The sequence below is a fragment of the Bos javanicus genome, chromosome 6 (genome assembly GCF_032452875.1).
Source record: "Bos javanicus breed banteng chromosome 6, ARS-OSU_banteng_1.0, whole genome shotgun sequence".
In the NCBI taxonomy this organism is placed as follows: Eukaryota; Metazoa; Chordata; class Mammalia; order Artiodactyla; family Bovidae; genus Bos; species Bos javanicus.
The window spans coordinates 92122644-92143639 of NC_083873.1; the positions used below are offsets into that span (position 1 = coordinate 92122644).

Genomic DNA, 20996 nt, shown 5'->3' on the forward strand with positions numbered 1-20996 from the left:
AGAAGCCCCAGAGAGCACTTCAAGAGTAAATCTCCTGTTATCTAACAACTGTTTAGGCAGATGACCTTATCACAGAATAAACAACAGACTCAGAAAAATCTACCAAAGTGGCAAATCTCAGTATAAGTGATCACTATGACCACTTTTCAGTTACTTTTTATGGAAGGCTTCCTCGGAGCCAGGTGTTCTGAGATGTTTTAGAGTTGCTGTTAGTCATTAATTGTCTCGAAATATTGTTGCGGTTGTTGGGTTTGAGTTGGAACCTACGCCAGGTAGGCTTTCAGTTACTCAATTCAAAAGAAGCCTTTTTGCTCTTGTGTGTCCTTAAAAGTATAGAAAATGCCTTCTTTTCTGAGGCTAGAGATTGACCTCAACAATGAACGCATTGGAAAGCTCTCCTAGTTCTCTAGAATTCCTTTTATTCCCCAAACTGTCATTTCTTCGTGAAATACTTTTGGTGAATTGCACTGCTGCTAGGGTAGCGGTGTCTAATTAGGGCTCTTCAAAGCACAGAGCGTAGAAATGGAAAGCTAAGCACTCTGAAATTTAGAGAACAGCGGTTTTTCCAACCCGTTGATTAACCCTGTGCTGTAAGTAGGGCCTGGAATGCTAATTGTTCATAATGTCCACCTTAATGCAAATAATTAAAATTATGTTGCCTTAAAAAAAAAAAAGCATCATATTCTTGATTCACATATGCTTAACTAATTCTCAACTTAGTAAATGGTGATTTCAGTGCTGTCCAGGTAACCTAGAATTCTTGCCATGTAAATTGTAGTCTTTATTGCTGTGCTGAGGGAAAGAGATGGAAGGAAGATGGGTCACTTTTCCACTGTCAGAACCTTGACCTTATAGAGGAAATTTTAGAAGGTAGCTCTGGGGTTCTTCCTTTGTCTTTACTCTGGGCTTCCCTTGTGGCTCAGCTGGTTAAGAATCCACCTGCAATGCGGGAGACCTGGATTCAATCCCTGGGTGGGGAAGATGCCCTGGAGAAGGGAAAGGCTACCCACTCCAGTAAATTCTGAAAAGAAGTTTGCTGTATGGAGAAAGATACTCATGTACTTAAAATGACTGGAGTACCTTCAATACTGAATTGCTGTTCAGATTCTCTGTATCTTATGAGTGAAAACCCTGTTTTGTTTCTGTATCCATTACTTAGTAACTTTATTTTGCTCGAGTTATTTTGTTAAGTTACCAATCATGGCTATGAGCTTGTTGAGCATTAGGAAACAGAGCCTACTTTTGATTATGTTTATTGATGGGTCTTTTTGGTTAGAATATTAAAGAAAGTAAGGAAGACAGGAAACAGTCTCGACTGCTACACAGCCAGACTTCATGGAGATTCTGAACAACATGCAGGATATCACAGAAATTCAAGACATTTCAGTTGCTACTGTTATTTACCATTTTATCCCCAGCACCTGTGCTTGTTACATAGTAAATACTGAAGTATTATAAATGAATGAATTTCAGATACTAACGTCTACTGTATCTGTCTGCTCTCTTTCTCCTATATGCCTGGCTAATGGTCTGTCAACAACATGTCTTCTGTTTATTTATAGCCTCATGGCATCTGCTTATTCACTTCTCTTAGTATATCTTTTCTTTCTCGTGCCATCATGCTGTGTGCAGACTCAAAGTCCCAAAGAGAGAAGTGTGATTAGATACACAGATCACTGTTCAATATGGAGCATTCTCTCAGCGTCATAATTGCACTTCCATGGGTGCAGCCCTGGGGGTGCCCCAGGGGGCAGCAGAGGGGTAGCACTGGTCCAGTTACCTGTGGTCATTAGCAAGGGCCAAGGAATAAACTATGGTCTTGCTTGTAAGAGGAAGGTGGTTATGGCAGACATGTAAATACCATTCCATAATAGTAAATCAGAGTCTGGTTGGTATTCAGGCATGTTCCAGATCAGATTCTACGCTATGGCAGCACACCATTTCCAGCCAGTTCACTGTTGTATTCCCAACACTTGGCACAAAGCTGGAAAAGATACTGGCTGAATGAAGACTGATGAAGGAGGAAGTTCTTTGATCTTAGGTGTATCAGGTCCAATGGGTAAAGCTGAAGAGTTGGGCAAATGTTCTTGACTAACTTTTATCCTACAAATGAATCATGGTAGTCAGTGGCAAACCACAGAAGGCTTCTAATTAGAGAAAGCTCAGTTACAGAGAAATTCCGTTCTACTTCATTTTTGTACTATGTTGGAAAGCAATGAGTAATACAGAACTTCTAATTAGTAAGTGGATTTTGTCTTTTCAATGGGAAAGTTGCCCTAAGGCTGCCAATCCCAGAGCTCTTTTTTTCTCGGATAGAATTGTCACCTTCCTAAAAGGCATTACAGCAACCCTCCCTTCAGATGCAAGATATTGTCCCTAGGAACATCATGGGATTGAGATTTGTTGAAAGGGCTAGAGTATACTGGTATGTTTAAATTGAGCTGAAAATCTAATTGGGGAAATTTTCCAAATTTTATTTTAAAAAATGCATTCCTGTAGATCATGTTTCTTGATTTCTACCCCCACACACTCAGCCACGGCCACAGAAGTGGGTGGGTTCTTTTTCATTGCCAACTATTTTTGACTCAAGAATTAGTATCAAGAGAAAGTTTTTCTTGGCTTTATTTTAAAGAGGAGGTTAAAGTTCTCCATGGCTCCACATTTGGGTCTTACCATTTGATTGGTTTAGTATAATACCTGCCACTCTGATTTGCATATATTAGAGGCTCAGTGAAACCTGATGACTTGAACTATAATGTGAACCAATCAGGCCATCGTTGCAGGTCATTTAACATCATTCAGTTTCATTGTCACAAACATCAGCCTGAATACCAGGGCATCTAACAAATGCTTGCCGTCTCCTGAATTGGGAAATGCAAATGGAGATAATATAAAGGATTCTCACAGATTCATAACCATACCTGAAAATATTAGGCAGTCAGTTTTCTCTGTAACAATGTCAGAATTGGTTGAATGTAGGTGTTAGAACCACACAAACCCGAGTTAGAAACCTGGCTTTGTCATTTAACAATATGACTTTAGACAAGTTACTTAAACCTTATCTAAGCTTTAATGCCTCATCTGTAAAAGGGAGGAAACAGTAGTATTTATTCCACAGGAATTAGTACTAGGGTTTAATGAGATAGTACATCGGAAGCTCTTATCACAGGACGTGGTAGAAAGTAAGTGCTCAGTAATTGTAGCTGGGTTTGTTATTTTTGTTGTTATTTGTTAAGAGTGTTGTTTTGAAAAAGATGTAATTCTTTCCCACAACATTAGATGGTATCAGATAATTCAATATAAATGCAATCAGTCTCTTACATTTTCCTAGTAACAGAAACTCAGCAATATAGATTTTTTTTTTTTAAGTACAATTATATTCATAGTTTTGCATGCCAACATTTAGGGAAGGAAGAGCTACAGTTTATATCTTTGAAATGACCACAGACTGACCACAGGCAAGCTTTTAAGTTCTGTTTCTCTATTCAGAGGTAAAAAAGAGCATCTTGATCTATAAATTCAAGATCTTCTCTGCCGAATGGTTTTTGAAATCCATTAAAGCATTTCTAGAGAGGTAGTCCATAGATCACACATGGAAAGAACTATTTTTTTTTTTTTTTTTTGTGGTGGGATATCTGGTGAGACTGACTTTTCAAAAATTTTTTCTAACACGATGATTTAAAAAAAAAAGAAAAAAACACTGCTGCTGATGTGAACTGATGTCTCAGAGGCATTGACACCTTCTTTGATTTCTCTGTTGTGATCATGCAGGTGAGACGGGCATCGGCAAATCCACGTTAATGGACACGTTATTCAACACGAAATTTGAAAGTGACCCAGCGACTCACAATGAACCAGGTGTCCGGTTAAAAGCCAGAAGTTATGAGCTTCAGGAAAGCAATGTGCGGCTGAAGTTAACCATCGTTGACACCGTGGGATTTGGAGATCAGATCAATAAAGATGACAGGTACATCTTGGGATTTTGTGGGGATGTAAATGAATGAGGAGGTAACAAGACTCATCCTGGGTAAATACAAAGACTAAATGTTCGCTCGTTGTAGGGCTCGGTCTCCTGTCACCTAAAAGACATTGTTGCCCTCTGAGAAATTTTCTTAGAATGTTCTTGAGGTCAGAATCAGCTGATGTAATTCCAGCTGATGTAATTCCAGCTGCTGCTAAGTCACTTCAGTCGTGTCTGACTCTGTGCAACCCCATAGACATCAGCCCACCAGGCTCCCCCGTCCCTGGGATTCTCCAGGCAAGAACACTGGAGTGGGTTGCCATTTCCTTCTCCAATGCATGAGAGTGAAAAAGTGAAAGTGAAGTTGCTCAGTCGTGGCTGACTCTTAGCGACCCCATGAACTGCAGCCTACCAGGCTCCTCCATCCATGGGATTTTCCAGGCAAGAGTACTGGAGTGGGGTGCCATTGCCTTCTCCGTGATTCCAGCTAGTATGAGCAGAAAAGGGATTTGTTAGAAGGAATAAGCTAGCTTATGATATTTTCCTGGAAAAGTCATGGAACCAGGTTTGGGGGCTTTCCCATCTAGAAAAGCAGTCTAGAGAAACATCTAGGGTTAATGGAACTCCTGCCACAAATTACTGTATATATTTGGTACCTGTGATGCTGGGGACAGGTCTCCAGAACCTCCACTGAATCTGTTCCTATTAACCGAATGCCTTCATCACCACTTGCAAGAAGAACCCCTTTCCCTGTGTGTGGCCTCTGCCTTGGGGGACATGCCCCCTGCCTCCAGGTCTCGTATGGCTGCAGCTGCTTGGCAGAAAGTAGGCCACATCTGAACACGAGCTGCAAGAGGGTCTGGGGAATGTGGTTTCTGGTTTGTTTTTTGTTGTTGTTGATGTTGTCACTTTAACTCTGCCAAGAAAACAAAACAAAAACCAGGCATTAAAAAGTAAGAGGAGTTTGGAATGAGCATCTGCCCTGCTCTCCTAGGGCTTCGCAGGTGGTGCTAGTGGTAAAGACACTGCCTGCCAACGCAGGAGGTATGAGAGGCACGGTTTCAGTCCCTGGCTTGGGAAGATCCCCTAGAGGAGGAAATGGCAACCCACTCCAGCATTCTTGCCCGGAGAATCCCATGCACAGAGGAGCCTGGCGGGCTATAATCCATAGGGTCACAAAGAGTCGGACACGACTGAAATGACTTAGCATGCATGCAGGTACTCATGCTCTCCTAGTCACTGAGACAGATTGGGATATTTGACTTAATCCCCAAATTCCTATAGCTCTGAGTGAAAACTTGGAGTCAATAATGATTTTGCCCAAGAAACTAGAGCCCAGGATCTAGTAGACCTGGGTTGTGGTCTGAATTCTGCCAATAACCAGCTATGGGTCCTTGGCAGTTTATCTCACTCTAAGAGAATGACACTAGATACTCTCAGGTCTCAGAGTGGGATCTGCACACGATCTCTTTTCAGGTGGGGTCTAAGGAAGGGCGCTGTGAATGGCTGAGCCTGGAGAAGGGGTGTGGTAATCATAGGGGGTAATCCTGTATTTTGATGGCTTTGGCAGCCAGGGGTATCCGCTCCTAAAACCCAAAGTGAAGAAAGCGTGTTTGTGAAAGCTCAATGGGAAATATCGTAGCTGATCTCCAGCCGGCTCAGGATCTTACTACTGATGCTGGAGCTGTGGTGTGAGCACTGTGGCTCCTTTATGCATTGTCTGAGTCTTCCTGTAGGCTGCTCACAGTTGGGTGGCCTGCTGGGTGCAGAATGGCCACATTGAGTCTGAATAATGAGTGTGGTCTCAGTGGAGCCTAGTGAGGAATTCAGATCATTCTCTATCCAGCGAGGGTTTGTTAAGCTAACCAGATAATGTATTTATAACAAACGTCTTTGTCAGTGTAGAAAACAGACATGTTTAACCTGCTTAAGAAATAAAATGTCTTTTTTTTTTTTCCTTCAAAATTTTGATCCTATAGTTTATATGTAGACAGAAGCTATTAGCAATAAGTCAGTCTTGCTGGGCTTAGTCACTCAGTCATGTCCAACTCTTTGTGACCCCATGGACTGCATGCAGCCCACCAGGCTCCTCTGTCCATAGGGATTCTCCAGGTAAGAATACTGGAGTGGGTTGCCATGCCCTCCTCCAGGGGATCTTCCCAACCCAGGGATTGAACCCAGGTCTCCTGCATTGTGGGAAGATTCTTTACCAGCTGAACCACCAGGGAAGCCCAAGAATACTGGAGTGGGTAGCCTATCGCTTCTCCATGGGATCTTCCCAGCTCAGGAATCAAGCAGGGGTCTCTTGAATTGCAGGCAGATTCTTTACCAGCTGAGCCACCAGGGTAGCCCGTAAGTCCATCTTATGTATTCACTAAAACTGGTTGACAAAACTTCACCTAATTATAAAGTAATACTGTGAAGTTTTGTTTTTATAAAACAAACCTTCTCAATTGATAGAGCCAAGCCAGTTCGACTCTTTGAGTTTCTGTAGTCCTTATTTGAGGGAGGTGTTTAAGTTTTAAACCTTCCTGGTTTGCGCCCATGCATTCATCTCAAGACCACTCATCTTCTTCACTAATCTTTGAATCCCTTATGATTATTTTAAATATTTATGTTCATTCTCCAGAAGAAGTTTGAGAAAGTTAAACTGTCCCAGGCCCAAAGATAATTCTAGAAGGAGGCTTCTAGAGACATTTTTGTGCAGTGACAACTTAATGGGAATAAGACAACCAGCACTTTAAGTTACAGTCTGTTTGCTTAGGGCTCAGACACTTCACTTGTATCATACCAGGTTTTGTTTCTTTGTTTGCTTCATTTTCCTCTGAACTGTGTATGGTATATGTGTGTGTTTTCTAAAGAGGAATTTTAACCATTTTTTAAAAATCTAGAGCTGTGTATTGTCTAGATACATTTTAACTGTCTCTGATATAAAGATGTACCCATAGTAATGACAGAGAAATATTTAATGCACGCTCTAGCTGAGCACTGAGCTCTAGTTTATCTATAGAGCAGTTTATATGCTCTTCAGTAAACATTGGCCTGGAATAACAGGAGCAATTGTTAGACACAGTAAGAAAGATTTTATTTTGCATCTGTCAAAATGGACTATCTGTACATTGTGTTGAGTGGGGATCAGCTAAGCACAGCTCCTGCAGCTGAGCAGTTGCTCTTGATTTATGACTTCAATTCCAAGGAATGATGGAGAGGTTCTTGTCTGAATGCTGTGTGTCATGCTCAGTAGAACAGATGAAGAGAAAACCCTGATGACAAGCAGAAGAGCACAAGTGCATTATGGGAGCCGGGAAGCAAGCCCGGGGGCTCCTGGTCCTCTTGTGGTCAGGAGGACCCATCGAAACAAGGCGGGTCTCCGTCTCTGACCTGTGCAGGTTTCTCCCTGGGGTTGCGGAATGCCAGGCGTGTGCACTGCTTGATGGTCAGGCAGCAGCCGGACTTTTTCGGGATGCCTTCTGGAGGGAATGAGAACCATCCTCGCGCATTTTGCTGCTAAGATTCCTTGAGCTATTCCTGCTCGTCATCGCCCCAGCACTGCCACTACATTTTTTACTTCTCCTTTAAATGGTGACTTCCTACCCTTCTGGTGGGTTTTCACTCGCCAGCCCTGAGCAGCAGGTGGCCAGTACAAGGCTGACCCACACATTTGCAGCTGGAGGCCTCTTTAAGAAAATTTCTGACTCATTTGGGTCAAATAATAGTTTCCAAGGAGACTTAGAAGAGAGGAAGTGTGGTATTAACCTAACCTAGATACCAAATATTTTTTTTTTCTTCTGAAATTTCTTGACAGCTATTGCATAACCTCTTTGAGTGGCATTTAGAACTCTGTGCTCCAGAAGGATTGTTGACACTGTTGACTATAAACCCAAATGCCTTTTGTTTAAAAAAAAAACAAAAAAACACTACTCATTCAGATAGGGTCTGCTTCCATCAAAAAAATTGGAAGTGGGGTATGCATTTTTGTATCAGTATGTAAACATATGCGAAGGGATGTGTTGTTTCTCCAAACCCATGATTATTTTTACTACTTTGAGGATTAGGCAAGCTTTTCTGCCATCGACGCAAGACTTCAAGAATGTCCCAGTTTGTGTATGTAGGCCTTGGACATGTCAGCATTCCTGCATCACTGTCTGCCTTGGACCAGGCTAGCTAGAAGGAGGCAGGAAGAGAGGTCTGGTAAGGTCTCCTGTTTTGTTGAATAGCATGATTAACTCTTTGTGGTCTAAGGACATTCTTGTTCTGCTGTCTCTACTATTCAGTGAAGAAGGAAAGAGGTCTAGAGGAGAAGGGAAATCGCAATCTGCTATAGTAGATTCTTCTACTGGAAGAATGCTTCTACTTCTGCTGCAGAATATATATTCTGCATATTTAGGAGATGGGAGGATGTTAGTAGCGTCTTACAAACTATGATGATAGCACAAAAAGCATGGCTAATTAAAGCCCACTGAGAGACTCCTCAAACTCGCCGAATCTTTATCAGAGTTATAAAGTGGTAATGGAGTGGTCTGTTTGATCTTTAAATTCTGTCTTAGTCACACTTTCTGGTAGAGGTAGTAGAAGGATAAGGAAAATTAGCTTTGGCTAATAGATAGCAAGAGAGAGGAAAATATATGGCAGGTATCTTTTATCTGTTCATATACAAAATAGAGAGTCAGTCTCTGAACAATGGCATGGGCTATTTTGCAAGCATGATCAGTGGGTACCTTGGGTGGCTAGAAAACTTTGTATACAATACTTTTTCCTATCACTCTTAGGGTCAACCACTGTCAATTTTTTGTGTGTGTGTGTTTTTTTTTTTTAATGGCTGTATATTTATGGGGGGAAAAAAAAGAGTGGAGGATAAAAAGGGATATCCTCATGCCTTAAAAGGAAATTATGTGAAAACATACGACTTGATTTGGTTTACCTGCCCCCTTTCCTCTGCTTGATATGGCTACAATCCAAAGAAGTTTGAATTGGCAAAACCAGAATATAAATAGGTATCCTCGCTATAAGAATGGAAACTAGCAAAAGGCAAAAATAAGGATGAAATTTCCTTATTTTGTGACTTTGAGTGTAGATCACACGTGGACAGGAGATGGAGAGAGGGCAGGGGTTATTTGAAGGATGTGAAGGGAGAACAGAGCCACTAGGCTGACTTACTATATGCATCAAGAGAGGCTGTTTCATCAACACAATTAAATGTGGAATGCAGGGAATAGTGATTTTGGTCAATAGTTTTCCTGAAATACATATATTTGTTTATAATGCTCTAGAGGCTAGAACAGATGGGATCTTGTGCTTGGCTATGTGTGGGAGGTAGGCTCTGTGTGATCAGTCTCTGGGTTGAACCTAGGATTCTGATTTGGCCAGTGGTGTGGATGGAGATGCCATCTGCTGAGCTAAGGAATACGGGCTAGTAGGGTTTGGGGACAAGACGAAGTGTGATTTTGGGCACTTAGCTAAAAGAGCAAGTGGAAATATCTGGTAAGCAGTTGGATGGAGTTCTGAAACTTAGGTAAGAGATCTGGTTAAGTGAAACATAAGAGGAAATGTGATTTTCCAAGGAAACCGCATACAGGGAAAAGGAGATTGAAAAGATTGGCCCAAACTCCTAAACAGGGGAAGGCAGCAGGAAGCCTGAAACGTAAGCCGAGAACCACAGATGGCTTCGGAGATGCTGAATCCAGGGCAGAAAGCGTTCCTCACTGGAAAAGGAGAGGTGCAAGGCCTCCCATAATCTTGGTGGAACAGAATCAAGACCAAAGGCAGAAAGGAAATTACTAGAAAGAAGAAACATTCTTGGACCACTGTTGGGGGAGGTGCTAGGAAACTGCAAATCAGGAACTGCGGGGATAGGAAGGAGCAACTACCATGAGCTGCTTTCCTCCTTCTGGGCTCAGAGGGTGCTGGGGGGTCCCTGGTTCCCCGAGCACTTGCCTCAGTGTCAGGGGACCCGAAGTCTGGCCTTGGACTCACAGGGCATGAGTGGGCCTCGTTGAAGTGGCCTGGGCCACTGCCCTACAGGGCATGAGTCAGTGGCAGAAGAGTTACCATGGATCTAGGTCAGTACAAAGTTCCTTTTTCTTTTTTTTCCTGTCTTTTTTGAAAACTGAGGCTTGCTTTTCTCTTATTTGTGGTTTATTAAATTACTGTGAAATAGTTAAATCTCACACTTTTATGTGCTAGTTTTTTGCATATACTAGCTCACTTATTTGTCACATTAGCTCTGATATAGGTGATATTTTTGTTCTTGATGTTACCTGTGAAGACATTGAAACACAGAGAGGTTTAGTAACCTGTCCAAAGCAAGTTAGAAAGTTGTGGATTTGGAGTTTGATCTTAGTTGGTCTGACTTGAGTCCATGCTTCTAACCACCATTTTATATAACTATCCTATCATAATAATGATTATTAATATTGTTATATAATACCTGCTTATATTTAAAAACATTTTTAATTTATGTATTGGTTTATTTTTTTGGCTACAGTGGGTCTTTGTTGCTGTGTGAGAGTCTCCTCTAGTTGCCGCAAGCAGGGACTCCTCTAGTTGTGGTGTGTGGGCTTCTCATGCAGTAGCGTCTCTCGTTGCAGAGCACGGACTCTAGGGCATGCGGGTTTCAGTAGTTATGGCGTGGTAGTTGGTCCATGGCATGTGGGATCTTCCCGGACCTGAGATCGAACCAGTGTCCCTTGCATTGTACTGGTTCTTAACCACTGAACCACCAGAGAAGCCCTACCTGCCTATATTTTAAAATTGGAACATGTAGAAGAATCTTATTGCTTGTTCATCCTTTCTATTGGAATTCATTGGGATTTCTATTATGTTAAGGATTTTTTTCAGGCACAGTCTACTTTTTCTTTAAACCTCTAGAGGCTTTGCTCAGATTGAATCAATGGATTGTAGTAAATCACCAAAGGAAAATAGAAGAAAACTTTTTTCTGTTTTCAGTTTTGGTCATAAATTTTTTTTTTTTTCTTTTAGGACATCTGCTGTCATCCTCATTATAAAAGATTTATAGTTCCCTTTCAGGGATTTCAGTTTAATTTATGGGTTTGCAAGTTGAGTGTTGAGAGGTTTTTATTTTTCTTAAAGCTTAAATCATTCCTCAGCAAGGTAGTAAGTCTGGGGAAGGATTAACCCATTTCATTCCTAATCCACCCATCTCATTGGTGCTGACACTAGCTTCTGAGCAGTCCCTGTGGAGACCTGGAAGAATTCGTGGCTTTTCCATAGTGACCTAATGAACTACTTTGTCCCTGGAGAACATGTGATTTATTGAATATATATCCCGCATATGCTATTAATGATAGTGTTTGTGGTCAGTTCATAGAGTCATGCGTAATTATTCAAAATAGATTTGAATTAGGATTTGGTGAGAAGAGAGTTTACCTTCAAATCATAAAATTGAGAGTTGGAAGGAACCTTGATCCTAATAGACCAGGCACTTCCATTTATAGATGAGGTCATGGCAGGCGCAGGGCTTTTTGAGAGTACAGAGTAGCTAGCCCTCTTCCCCGAAGGACTGGGCAGAGGAGCAGGGAGAGGCTGCCAGCCAGAGATGGTGCCACATCCTAAAACCACAGAGGAGTTTCACTCTGGGCACCAATGCCAGTCAGTTGGGAGAGCCTGTCAAAGTCACTTTACTGGGACAGATTTTGAGGCTCAGTTTTGGCCCAGCAGGGAAGAATACCACAGTCTCTTAGCAATTCCTTCATGGGTGCCATGGGGGCAGTGACAGTGTATCCTACATATTTCTAATTGCTGTTTTAAAAGGATGAATGTTAGCCAGGAGATTAAGAGGAAGAAGACCATTCCAGGTGGGGATCTAGCATGAGCACAGGCCTGGAGGCAGGCGGGAGCTTGCCATGCGGGGCAGAAAGCATGAACTAGGAAGGAGAAGGATAGGGGAGCCTGGGGTGATGTTTAGGGGTCATATGGCCAAAGGCCTGGGCTGCCAAGGTAAGGAGCTTGGACTCTAGCTCTTAGAGAACAGGGAACCACTAAGGACTTTCCTGGAGGACTGTACAAAGAGTTTGAGACTAGCGACATGCTGATTTAAAAATGTGTTTTAATAACCGTCTTCTGCCTTCTAGCTACAAGCCGATCGTGGAATATATCGATGCCCAGTTTGAGGCCTACTTGCAAGAGGAACTGAAGATCAAACGTTCTCTCTTCAACTACCATGACACCAGGATCCACGCGTGTCTCTACTTCATTGCCCCCACTGGCCATTCGCTCAAGTCCCTGGACCTGGTCACCATGAAGAAGCTGGACAGTAAGGTACTCACTGCTGCTCTAGGTGCCGTCCACTCTCCCCTAAGATCACCTTTGTCCAGAGGCCCCAGGGGACCTCTGCTTTTGGTGTAATTTGGTGTTTTATTTTAAAGACTATTTTTTACAGTTTTGTGTGTGCTTAGTCGCTCAGTCATGTCCAACTCTTTGCAACCCCATGGACTATGGCACACCAGGCTTCTCTGTCCATGAGGATTCTCCAGACAGGAGTCCTGGAGTAGGTTGCCATGCCCGCTTCCAAGGGATCTTTCCAACTCAAGGATCAAACCAGGTCTCCCGCATTGTAGGCAGATTCTTTACCATCTGAGCCACCAGGGAAGCTGTTTTAGGTTCACAGCAAAATTAAGAGCAAAGTGCAGATATTTTCAATAGATTCCCTATTTTCCACATGCATAGCCACCCATTACCAATATCCCCCCAAAATGGTGCATTTGTTATTAATACAATCAAAAAACCTCCATTGACACGTCCCTGTCACCCCAAGTCGATAGTTTACACCGGGGTTCACTCTTGATATTGTACATTCTGTGGGCTTGGACACATTTATAATGACATGTAATTATCACTAGAGTATCAAATAGAGTAGTTTCACTACCCTAGAAGTCTCCACCTGTTCATCCCCACCTCTGCTTCCTAACCCTGTATTTATTTTCACTGGCTTACAGAACCATAAGGTTTAACAATATGAAAAAAAATGTTTCAAAACCTCTAGATATTGGACAGAGGACAAAGCAAAATGATGTAGCTTATTACAAAGTATCTTTAGTTTTTTGTGTTTTTTTTTCAGGTAAGAGGTCTTCATTTATTTTCTCTTTCATGAAAAATCTGTACAATCACCACAGATAGAGTCATTGCAGAATCTTTACTCCTTCTGTCGTCCAAGCTCCAGCTCACTTTTTGCCAGCGCCAACACTGGCCTTTGCAGCCCCCCTGGCTTTCTTCACTCTCTTCTTGTGTTCCTTGCACTATTTTCTTGAGGTCTTGTTCTTCTCATACAGGCCGTGTCTTGCAAGCCTGTGTTTGGACTCATTCTTCTTCGCATAATCCAAGGAATGACAGTAAATCATGCCAAAGCCAGTTGTCTCACCACCACCAAAATGTGTTCTGAATCCAAATACAAAGATGACATTTGGTCTTGGACATTTTGGCCAGTTTTTCCTGAATTTCTGTCTTAGGGACTATTGCCTTTCTGGGGTAAAGGACATTGTTTCTGCTGAAGTAGTTGGTTGGTCGTGAACTTACTGGTCCGGATAGTTGCTGCGTCATTCGTGATGGCGGCTGATCTTCAAGCAGCCAGGGAGGAAAAGAGAGCTTCAGTTCTTAAATTAGCACTAATGTGTGCTCTGTTGAGGGTAGGGGAATCAGATAGTGGAGACACCTAAAGGGTCGTAGGAAGGGTTAAATTTAGGGAGATTGAACAGTAATTCACGATTTATTTTTTTAAAAAAACTTGCTTTAAACCTCTCTTTGAAGGGTTTGTATAGGTTTGGCTTTAACTTAAAGTTTAAAAATTTTTTTAAAAGTGTTAATTCTTTATCTATGTGATAAGGTTGGTCTAATTTCTTAGATTTTAAAACAGATCTGTACCATGTGTTCAAAGGAAGTAGTGTCTCAGAATGCGTTTGACCCCTGATCTTTGCACATGTGTAACCTCTCTCCTTCACAACATTTGAGAGAAGGGCTGCTAAGTTTGACCGCATTTGATGATGTACTTGACGACTAATTTGATTTTTCATTTTGAAATAAGTAGGAAGACAATACATTGTGAAATAAAGCAGCAGCAAATGGCAACAAGAACAATCACAGAATTCTGCTCTAGTGTTTCCTCTTAGATTCTAACCTGCTTTTGAGATCAGTAACAAGTCCTAGTATCTTTACGGGGCTTTGTTGGGTGTTATTTTCTGTCCAACAACTCTGTTTAAAGGATGCTTTCTCCCTGGAGGGACATAATAGAGACCGCTGAGAAGATCTGCCTGTCCCCAAGGTCTCTGCCTGAACCAGCCCACAGGAGGCCCGCATGCTGATACCATGCCAGGCTCCCCAGGCCCCAGCCTGCACAGGCGCGCACTGCTTTACACAAACATATTCTACCAGCCAGAAAGGACTCCTGCAGCTAGAGTATTCTTGGGAGAATAAATAGAAACCTTCCCTCACCTCATTTGATTCAGCTGCAGTGAGCCATTGAGGGTGAGGAGTCATGGGCAGGGGGACCCTGCTCCCTGCACTCTCAGGTCCTTGAAAGCAGGGCTGGGAGGCAGGCAGAGGGAGGTGGCTTCCTCACTGAGGCAGAGCTTGTAGACCACGTCAGGGTGATATCCAACAATAGGATTATGCTTCGTAGAGTTGATTTCAAAGGGGAAAGAAAAGGCAAATGCAGTTAATAAAAACAAAGCCATCACTATAAAGCAAGTTGAACCGCTTTCAAAGGATTAATATTATTGTAGAGTAATGCTGGAGAGAATTTGAAAATGATGTTGTCAAAGGTTTGTTGGTACTAGTGAAGTGAAGAATTAAGGCAAACATATAATTTCAGAAAAGATTTCCAGGCACCTTCTTCTGAAGAAGAAGAGATTTTAAATCTAAATTTGCTTGGTTCTTCTGTCTACTCTCATCAAATTGGCCAGGAAAGTATGACCCTCTGCCATTTTGTGCATGTTGGTGTTAACCGAATACCAAATGTGCACAAAAGTTAGCCAATATGAAAAACAGGGAGGAGTTTGTTGCCCAGGTCCTGATTCAGACATTCACCAGCCCTCAGTGATGTCTGCCTCAGCCTCCAACTTGCTGGAGGGAGCCCACGCGTGATAAGGTTAGGAGTGGTAAAGGAATAGGGAAGAAGAGGTTTTTTCCATCAGTGGATCATCTCATTCTGGTTTATCAGGGATTTTTGATTTGGCTCTTGGGATAAAAGGAGAAGCAAAGGAATGCGGACATGACCCAGAAAACCTCCCAGAAGTCTCTCTTTTCTCTGGCTGGGACCACTTTCTGTTCCCTTTTCAACTGACCTGGCTTCGGTATCAGATGTCAATAGCATCTTAGTGAAACCTTTGTACCAAACAGGGAGTGGAAGGAAGTTATTCTTTAAAAGTGAATTTCAAAAAATGTGCCTTATGGACAGTGTCAGGGCAAGCTAGGAGAAGAGTGGCCCACCCTGGGCTTTAGGGCTGGAGCTGGAGGGTCCTCAGGCCTTGTCCCGGGCTTTCTGCCTTTGCTGTCAAATCCCGAGCTCTCTGTATCCGATGCTCTGAAAGCGAGTTTTGTCTTTGGCACTAGGTCTCATTCTGGCACAAAGTAATCTGATAGAAGCTGGTTCTCAAGAGAATTAGTTGATGTGATTTTGAAAAATTTAAAAGTAGGTGAAACCATTTTTGTTTTGGTTAATGCTTAGGTTCCCTGTTCCTAGCAATTTTCAGGTCATCAGAAGAAAGAAAGGATGCTCTCCTCATAGAGCTGAATGTTCCACTATTCTAACTACCAAAAACCTTGGTATTAGACTGTTAGAAACATGCAAAAATCAAGCTCCTAAAGTAGCTGGGAGGAGTCACAGAGGAGTGGCTGGTTACTCAAAGAATAGGCTTCTTTGTTATAGAGTAACACTTCCTTTTACACGGTAAGGAAGAATGAGGTGGCATAGAAGAGGAAATTACAAGGATGCTTTCTTTCAGTGCCAGATGGGAGGAAGTAAAGTGTTCAGAGATGGAATTAAAAGGTTATCGAATATCTTCTGAATTTTGCATCTAGGTCGAAAGTGCAATTTTCAATATCATCTCTATATTTTCTAAGTGAAGTTGTACAATTTCCATTTCTGTGTTTTCTATATTTTATTCATTTGTCTGTTTTTCATGTTGGAATTAAATAAAAATGGCTGTGTTTGGTTTACAGGTGAACATCATTCCAATAATTGCAAAAGCGGACACCATTGCCAAGAACGAATTGCACAAATTCAAGAGTAAGATCATGAGTGAACTAGTCAGCAACGGGGTCCAGATCTATCAGTTCCCTACAGATGAAGAAACGGTGGCAGAGATTAACGCAACGATGAGTGTAAGTCCTCATGTAAGGACCATCCCGTGATGGTGGCGCAGTGGTTTTTAGTATTCACAGAATTGTGTGACCATCACCACAATCAATTTTAGAACATTTCCATCACCCCAGAGAGAAACCGTGTACCTTCTAGATGTCAGCCTTCTAACCATCCCAGCCATTGGTGGGTGCTTCTCAGGTGGCGCTAGTGGTAAAGAACCTGTCTGCCAGTGCGGGAGACATAAGAGACTCGGGTTTGATCCCTGGGTTGGGAAGATCCCGTAGAGGAGGGCATGGCAACCCACTCCAGTATTCTTGCCTGGAAAATCCCATGGACAGAGGAGCCTGGTGGGCTACAGTCCATAGTGTTGCAAAGAGTTGGACACGACTGAAGGGACTTAGCACATCTGCATATACAGACATTGACAACTACCAGTCTGTACATTCCTGTCTCTGTAGATTTGCCTCTTCTGGACATTTTATGTAAAGAAAGTCATACTGAAGCTTAGCTAGAAAATTAAATGATTTGGTGAGAGCCATCTCGTGAATAGTAACACTGAGATTTCAACCTAACCGAAATTTCAACCCGATTTGTGCTGTTTGCCGTCGTAATTAGGAGATGAGAGTAATTCCTCAGAACTGCTTCTTCCTCCTTCTGTTCAGCATATGGACTTCTCTGGATAGGGCTATTATCAATCCCTCTAGTCATCCCCACTATGATCAGGACTTTGGAAGGGAATAGAATGTTTTCCTTCTCTGGAAAGCATTGCCTTTAACACTGAAGGATCTCATTGCTGCAGAGGCAGCCCAGCTCTGCTTCACCCGGGTCTGCTCACCCTGAGTTGTGTGAGCCCCTCTGGCTGCCGTGCTGCTGTGGCCAGGATAGTAAAGGGTCTGGAGTCCTTGGACGAAACCCAAGAGAGATGCTTCCTGGGAAATGGCCACGAGAGCATGTGAAAGAAGGTTATCCTAGGGGCCAGTGGCGGCTTCTGTCCCTCAGCGCTGACGGAGCAGGTGGTTTCCTAGGTCGCGACATCATAGTGTGGGCTGCAAGGGTCCTGGTGCCCCAACTCTAGGGAACACTCTGCAGTTCCAGATGCTGGGGAAGAAGATGTGCTTTCTTCCCTTCGTCCACAGTGAGAAATCAACTGGAAAATATAAGTACCATGAGCACCAGACAGAATAGCACTTGGGCAGCCTGGGCCAAGGGTTCTGCCAGGCTCTCTGTGGGAGAGGATCCAGCTTTAAAAGCATCATCTTTCTCAGTTTATCTGTAGCAGAAGGACCCTGCATCGGGGAGCAGTAAATCGGTAAATAATTACTGATTTATTATTTATCAGCAATAAATCCAAGATCAGCCATTTCAAATGTTATTCTTACCTGCCAATAGGAAAAATATGGAATCACTGTTTTTGCCCCAGAATGTAGCCATAGTTACCAAATAAACCAACGTGGCACAGAGCGTGGTACAGCCTGGTATCTTATATAGCAGCTCTGCTCAAGGTGAGTCTGGGGGCAAAGCCTGAGCCAGTAATTTTCTCAATTGAATTTTGTACAGTGATCACCTGTCAAAAGCAACGCTGATCAATAGAAATAAAATATGAGCCACACAAGGAATTTAAAATTTTCCAGTAGCCACATTTTTAAAAAGTAAGAAGATAAATTTAAGAACTTATTTAACCTAATATGTCAAAAATTTCATTTCTGTGTGTGTGTGTATTTCTTTCTTTTTTTTTTTGTCTTTTTTTGCCTGCACTGCAAGTCTTGCAGGATCTTAGTTTCCTGACCAGGGATTGAACCCAGGCCATGGCAATGAAAGCTCAGAGTCCTAACCACTGGACCACCAGGGAATTCCTGAATGTACATTTCACAGTTACATACATCCCAACTTGGACACCTGCCTAACTTACTCCTCTCATACTTCAAAGTTTTTCAGTATGAAAAAAGTACCAAAAAGAGTAATTTTCCTTCATGTCTACGTCCACATTGACATAACTGCTTCTTCCTCTTCTTTTTTTTTTTTTTAGAAGATTTGAATTTGATGCCAAGTGAAGTGCAGTCCTACCAAAACCATAAAGTTGTAATTAAGGGAAAACTGTTTCACACTGCTTCCTTTTAAGTGTAATTGAATTAGAAGTAAATAAAATTAAAAAATTATTCTTAATCAGCCTCACATCAAGTGCTCTTAATCACATAGATGAGCATACATCAGTGGCTACTGTCAGACACTGGAGTTCCCTCACTTACCATACATATAATTGCAAAGACTCCCGTCTGCCCCGGAGTCTAGCGCACGTCAGAGCTTCAGGAGCTGGTGGCAGGAGGGTCGGATCCATGACACCTACCCCCACTGGGCTGTTGAGCCCCCTCCCTCGTCTGCCCTCACTCTGCCTTTCCTCTTGCCCCAAGGAGACGCCTGCGGGAGGAGGGGGCGTGTGGAAGCATGGGGGGCCCATCTTTGCTGCTTGGGGAGGGTAACCACTCTGTCTTCTGTTGCTGGCAGGTCCACCTCCCTTTTGCGGTGGTCGGCAGCACCGAAGAGGTGAAGATCGGCAACAAGATGGCGAAGGCCAGGCAGTACCCCTGGGGTGTGGTGCAGGGTATGTACGTGGGCATCACAGCAAAGGCGCTCCTCAGCTGTCACCCCCAGAGTGACCATGCGGGAACTCGACATGGGTGGATGGAAGGGGGCCGCTGGCAGTCGTGGAGGAAGGAAAGAAATGGGGAGGCCAGTACACAACAGAGAGAAGTGTCTGCAGAGGCTTTGTGCCCACGAGGCAGCCCGTCAGGAATGCTGGGTGGTGTGGGGAATTTACTATAAATTCCTGAGCGAAGAGAGTTCTTCCCTGGGAGTTTGAACCAGTTTCATCAGCCAAGTATCAGAAAGCTGCAAACAGTTTCTTGCAAACATGATACTTGTTTCTCCATTATCTCCTGAAAAATTGTCTTCTAATGAAATGTTTTCTCAGTCAGTATCTGAGAATTATGAGAATAAGTGACCTGTAATTGGCACTTGGGAACATGACCACAGTCTCTAACCTGAAGATATTTTTTCCTGTGTCACTTTGTTGGGCGAGGTCTCTGATTCTGTTGCCTGCCCTTGTGTGTTGTGAAGGAGGTTATCCAATGCTATGGATTAAGTAGGGTGGCTGCAGAAAGAAAGTTCCTTCATCAGTTTAAGATATATCAGTCCTCTTGTTCTGAATAAAGGCAGCAAATCTATGAGAACTGAGAAACCACAGTACCTTTGAGATGTTTAGGAAAATTCTAGTGTTTATGAATCTTCCTAAATTCTTTGCAATAAGAAGACGTTCTTCATGTTGTTGATGGAAAGGAGAAGGGGGTGACAGAGGATGAGATGGTTAGATGGCATCACTGACTCAATTGACATGAATCTGAGCAAAATCCAGGAGATGGTGAAGGACAGGAGAGCCTGGTGTACTGTAGTCCATGGGGTTGCAAAGAGTCGGACACGACTTAGTGACTGAACAACAACAGCAACAAGTTGTTGGTAAAATTAAAGGAGGTGGTACATAAAAGCTGCCTTGTACAGGTCCTGACAGCATGGAGGGGTAGAAATTGCCAGATGTGACAAGGTCTGGATGTAGACTCTGCTCCATCTGTCTGGGAGGTCAGCCTGCTCATCAGAACCATGCTCTGCATCTGGGGGGCAGGAGTCACGTAGCCTGCTTGGCAGAATTGTTACAGAGTCGAGACAGTATTTGCAGAGCTCCTCCTAGGGTGCCTTGCACTCAGCAGTCAGTATGCACTCAGCGGTCACCCTCATCATCAGTCACAGTCATCACCGATGTCAGAAATCCTGTCTATGTTAAGGGTGGAAGGAGGATCCAGTAGAGGATCCTCGGGTGACCTTGAGACCTCAGAGGTTTCAGTAGCCATGGTGACAACATCTCAGAAGCATCACTTCAGATCTTAATGACATGGCTGCTGAGAACCCTCCCTGCCTTCTTCCCCATCTCTCACAGTGGAGAATGAAAACCACTGTGACTTTGTGAAACTCCGAGAGATGCTGATCCGTGTGAACATGGAAGATTTACGAGAACAGACTCACACCCGCCATTATGAACTGTATCGGCGCTGTAAGCTCGAGGAGATGGGCTTCAAGGACACTGACCCTGACAGCAAGCCCTTCAGGTATGCGGGCACCTAGCAATCAGCTCCCCCAGGCAGCAGTCTCTGAGATGTGCTGGTGCATCACAGAAACACTCACTGGATTGAGATATCCAAGCGGGAGGGGGTCAGGCGAGGGCAGATTAACAGCACGTATTGCCCGGCATTGCAGTACCACTTTGTATCACCTCGAGTAACTGATGTTCCTGATGTCATTCCTGCATCCTCATTTTACAGTCGAGGAAGCGAAGGCACCACAACCTGCCCAAGTTGGAAGTGATGGGCGTGAGTTTTGAACCCTGTTACACTCACAGAAGCATAGGACCTGGTTCAGGCATTTACAAAGGTGTTGCTGCTCATTACAGTTGGCCCTGTTCATTTTTGCCAGACAGATTTAAGGTTGAACCTTGCCAGCAGTCCTATTTTGGCAGTGCTCTTACTAGATTTCAGTGAATCCATACAGTTCTAAGAACACGAGTGAGTAGGAAAGGGAATAACTTACAGAATGTCTGTTATGTATTTCCCCACACCGTTGATGGATGGAGATGAAGAGGAAAAATGTGAAGCGGAGAGTGTGGAGATCAATGCAGAG

The 20996-nt window shown here is 43.2% G+C and overlaps 1 protein-coding gene and 1 pseudogene across 8 annotated transcripts in view; one reads left to right on the forward strand and one right to left on the reverse strand.

Moving 5' to 3' along the window:
- Positions 1-20996, forward strand: part of SEPTIN11 (septin 11) — a 137084-nt gene that overhangs the window by 97803 nt on the left and 18285 nt on the right. For all 8 annotated transcript variants that reach the window (XR_009737077.1, XM_061420559.1, XM_061420556.1 and 5 more), the window contains exons 3-7: positions 3772-3967; positions 12052-12238; positions 16133-16294; positions 18777-18873; positions 20260-20428. Coding sequence is in view for 7 of the 8 variants with exons in the window: in XM_061420556.1 (XP_061276540.1) it covers positions 3772-3967; positions 12052-12238; positions 16133-16294; positions 18777-18873; positions 20260-20428 (811 nt within the window). In the remaining variant the exon portion in view is untranslated. The remainder of the gene's footprint in view (positions 1-3771; positions 3968-12051; positions 12239-16132; positions 16295-18776; positions 18874-20259; positions 20429-20996) is intronic.
- LOC133250015 (small ribosomal subunit protein eS24-like) lies at positions 13011-13535 on the reverse strand (annotated as a pseudogene).